Source organism: Pyrgilauda ruficollis, unplaced genomic scaffold, assembly GCF_017590135.1.
Source record: "Pyrgilauda ruficollis isolate IOZ18807 unplaced genomic scaffold, ASM1759013v1 scaffold34, whole genome shotgun sequence".
NCBI lineage: Eukaryota > Metazoa > Chordata > Aves > Passeriformes > Passeridae > Pyrgilauda > Pyrgilauda ruficollis.
In genome coordinates, this window is record NW_024524822.1 from 206,718 (window position 1) to 210,955 (window position 4,238).

At 61.6% G+C, this 4,238-nt stretch overlaps 1 protein-coding gene across 1 annotated transcript in view; it reads right to left on the reverse strand.

Annotated features, from left to right (window-relative positions):
• Positions 1–197, reverse strand: part of LOC121357600 (POU domain, class 5, transcription factor 3-like) — a 4,509-nt gene extending 4,312 nt beyond the window's left edge. The window contains 1 exon segment of the mRNA XM_041475059.1: positions 2–197. Coding sequence (XP_041330993.1) covers positions 2–197 — 196 coding nt within the window.
• Positions 198–4,238: the final 4,041 nt, after the last annotated feature.

The window sequence follows — 4,238 nt, forward strand, 5'->3', positions numbered from 1 at the left end:
GGCGCGGGGGCGGGCGGGGGCAGCCAGGCGCGGGCCGGCGGCGGGTCGCGGGCGGGCTCGGGCTCGGCGGTGGCGGCGAAGGGGAAGAAGAGCGGCTGAGCGGGCGCCCCGTCGAAGGTGCCGCGGGGGAAGGGAGGTCCGGCGTCCGTCACAAGGCCGAAGGGGGCGGCCGGCAGCCCCCCGTCCGGGCTGAACATGCTGCCCGCCGCCCGCTGCCCTAGGGCTCCATGCGGGGGCTGCCGGCCGCTGCCTCCCTGCTGGGGCGCCGCTGGGGCCTCTGAGAGCGGCGGGGCCGGGCCGGACCGGATGGAGATAGGCCCCGGCCCCATTGGGCCCCGCATCGGTGGGTCGGGCGTGAACTTGATCCCCCAGGGGGGCGGGGGGCACGGAGAGAAGGTGCTATTGGGAGGGGGCTGCGCCGGCCCGCACCCAGCGCCGGCGGGGAGGTGGACGGGGCGGCCCCGATGGGGCAGGGAGGGAGAAGACACCGATCTTGCCGCGGGGTCTCACACCCCTCCAGTCCCGGGAGACTCGAGGACACCCGCGTCCCTCGCACCCCTCCGGCCCCACGCAGTTCGGGGGGCATTGCGCCAGCGTTAGGACAGAAGCAGCCATGGGGTCTTCCCAGCTGGGAACCCCCAGCGCTGCGGAGTCTAGGCAAGGAACGGGGTGGCTTTGAGGAGCTATCGGTGGCATGAACCGGAGCCAGGGGCTAGTGTGAGGGCAGCCTATCCATTTGTGGCAGCCACTTGTCCCCAGTACAGACAAGCCCCGTGATGCCGGTGTCATTGTGCAGCAGCAGGGGTGGTCCAGAGCTTGACCATCACCTCTTGCCCCTCTTAATGCCTGGTCTTCTTGATTGGGCCGTAGCTCCTTGGGGAGCATGGACAGAGATGAGGCTCCCGAGGCCCCTTACAGTCTCACCATTTCTCTCTTTCTCACTCTGCAGAGGAGGGTTGTGGCTTGTAGGAGCGTGTGTGTCCCTGTGGCCTCAGAGCTCGGAGGGCACTGCAGGGGAAGGAATTGCAGCCCCAGCTATCGTGTCCATCGTCTCCACAATGAAGCACACTCTATATTTTCTCTATCTTAAAGACATTCCTTTCACACTGCCCTTCACAATTGTTCTACCAGGGCTGGCTCGGCTCCAGTCATTTCCCCTTTCCTTCCCTCCTGGCTCAGCACCGGGAACCTTCCAGATCCTGACACTGCCATGCCATCAGCCTCTGCCCAATGCCAGTTCCTGCATACGGGCAGGTACCAACAGCATGGGCACCCCCTGGCCTCAGCTGGAGCAGGGCGAAGAGTGCTCTTTCTGCCAGCACCCCGTGATCCCAGCCAGAGCAAGGCAGGGAGTGATCCTGCTGCTGACACTGCTGCCTGTTTATTAACCCGGATTACCAGGAGCTGCTGCCGTCTCGCACTGGAGATATGGTGAGGAGATAGGCTGGAGCAGCCTCCCCCGTGGCGGGATGGGAATGGGGCTGTGGGCAGGGGAAGGTGCTTGATGATGTTTATGAAGCACTTGCTTTGGCTGCTGAGATGGCTGGAACCCAGGAACTGGCACCCAGGGAGTGATGCCCTGGGACAGGCACCCAGGGGCTGGCAGACAGAGACTCATTCCCACAGCTGGCATCCAGGGACTGGCATACAGGGACTGGCATCTAGGGACTGGTATCCACAATGCCAGCAGCAGCCCCTGGCCCAGCACATGGCACTGCTGCATGTCAGGGAAGTGGAACAGCTGAGCCTCCTGATGATATTCCTCTTAGGAAAAAGAATGGCCCAGTGGATGAGCTGGAATTAATGTCTGTTCCTGACGCCTGTCAGGACATGTACCAGGCTGCCCATCCTGGCTGTGCCAGGCTGCTCCAGAAGGGAGGGCAGCCCCAGGAAAACGAACTAAGGATTCAAAAACCCTGTCAGTGGGGCCGTGGGCAGCCCTGAGTGAGCCCTGTGGCTTCTGGACCTCAGGGGTCCCATGCCCAGAGTGGTGAAGCACCTTCCCCAGCAGGGGCTGGATGCAATCTGCCAAGGGACTCCCTGGGCCGTGCTGCTGAGGATGCTGGACCCAGTGCCGTGCGGGCAGACCTGCCCACTGCCTGCTATGCTGCTGCCTGCCCCGCTGCCAGCGGGCAGAGGAAATCTCTCTGCGGGACCCTGATGGCAGCCATCAGCCCTGCTCCTCCCGGGCTCCTGCTGCGGCCCAGGGTTTCAGAAGCTCCTTGGCTAGGCAGTAACTCCCTTTCCCTTTGATTTATTGTTCCCGGGCTGGACCCCCTCCTCCTGCCAACCTACTTTTCTCTCCATCCCCCCGGGAAGCCTCCCAGGCCTCCCTCCCCCCCTCTGCCTCTCCTTCCACCCCCCACCCCCCCACCCCCCCGGCCCTCAAACGCATTCCTTGTCCTTTCATATACAGACCGAGGGGAAGGGAGACGTTGACTTTGAACCGGCCCCTTTGTAGGCACGGGAGCCCATTGTGGCAGTGATGGTTTTAGCTGGGGGATGTGGAAGGAGTCAGTGGGGTTTCTCGGTGTGTGCCCCCCCCATACATTTCAATGATTTTGGGTGATTTGAGGGGGGGGACTGTGTGAGGTTATTGTGTAGGGTATTTGAGCACCAGTGACTGCATCTCTTCTGCCTGCTCCGGGGGAGATGGATGCATGCATCCTTCCATCAGCCCATATCTGGAACCTGCTAGTGTTCCAGCCTTAGCCTGCCTGTCTAAGGCAGCCAGGGATCAGTGGGATCCTGCTAAGAAAATGAGAGCAGAAAAAAATGCGTCTACTTTACTGGCTCGCTCAGATGGCAGCAGGCTGGAGTGGGCTGAGATGTACATCTGCTCATCCTCCCTTTGCTGAGTGTGCTGGTGTGACACCGGTGCTTGGGATTTTAAGAGAGTGGATGAGCACGGATGATGTTTTATTCATGGTCAGGCCACCCTTTTCTGTGGCAGGTGGCGCGTGGGGGGGGGGGGGGGGGGGGGGGGGGGGGGGGGGGGGGGGGGGGGGGGGGGGGCTGTGCTGGATACCCCTGAGTTGCCCACTGAAGGGGTGCTGCAGTCCTGCACGGGGTCCCATGGTGAGGGGGCCACTCCAGGACCTTCTAAGGAGGGCTGGACACGGGGTTCATCTCCAGAAACCCCATGCCTGGAGGAACGCCGATCTGCTCCCTGTCAGCACAGCTTGCTGGGCTGCAGCTGGCCTAGGAGGACAGTATGGAGTCAGTGCTTCCAAAGCTAGCCCAGGGGAAATCACAGAGGGTGTTTGGGTCCGGTTCTGTCCCCTTATTACAAAGGCCCTGGGCTATAATGTGGGTCTCACCCACACCACCACAGTGCCTGAACACACCAGTGGGCTCACCTTCTTGTGTACAGCTGGGGGAAGTGAGCTGGGGGCTGAAGGCCTTGGATGTCTGCATCGGGGCTCTTGTCCCTGGACAAATTACTCTTCCATGCCTGGATGTGGTAGGGACAGGGATTCCCAAGGCATACAGGGCTCCTGTGGCCTCCTCCATGCCTGGAGCAAGGGCGTCTTCCCAGGCAGAAGAGTCAAGTTTTACTATAAGTTAGAGCTTTCCAAAATGTCTGGATGTGCTCCAAGAGAGATTGCTGGGTTGTGGGAGCAAAGAATGGACAAATCTGGGGACCTCGGCAGAAAGGAGTGGGTTCCAGGGTTTTCCCAGGACTGAGCCCTGGGGGCATCTTGGGTTATTTGGGGTGTGCATCGCCCGGGGGTGCAGCTGGAGACTCCCGAGAGAGACGCGTCCTGGGTGGGTGCTTTGGCGGTGAGTCAGCACCCACCTCGGGCTGCTGAAACCTGGAGAGATGGTATCAGCCTGATGGGGGGGCTGCCGTGATCAAAGGAACTGGGCTGCACACAATGCGGGGACTTGATAGCCCTTATCTGTCATCCCCGAGGTGCTAAGGGCCCAGGGGCAAGGGGCGGAGGGGGGTGGGTGGTGGGTGCTGCAGAACTGGGTGCGGGGGCTCCCATCCGACCTTTCGCTGGAGAAACCTGGCAAATACTGAGATACAAGAAAATTATCCCCGGTTCTTTATGTGCCCGAGAAAACCCTTGGGAAGGGTTTGAACACTCCTCCAGCTGCAGAAGCAGGATGGCTGCTCACTGTTCCCTGGGGAAGGTTTGGGGACCCACAGCATCCTCCCTTCTTGTCCCCTTGTCCCACCCCGCTGTCTAGAGGAACCCCCCAAACCTCGGGCCCCACACCACACACTCGCA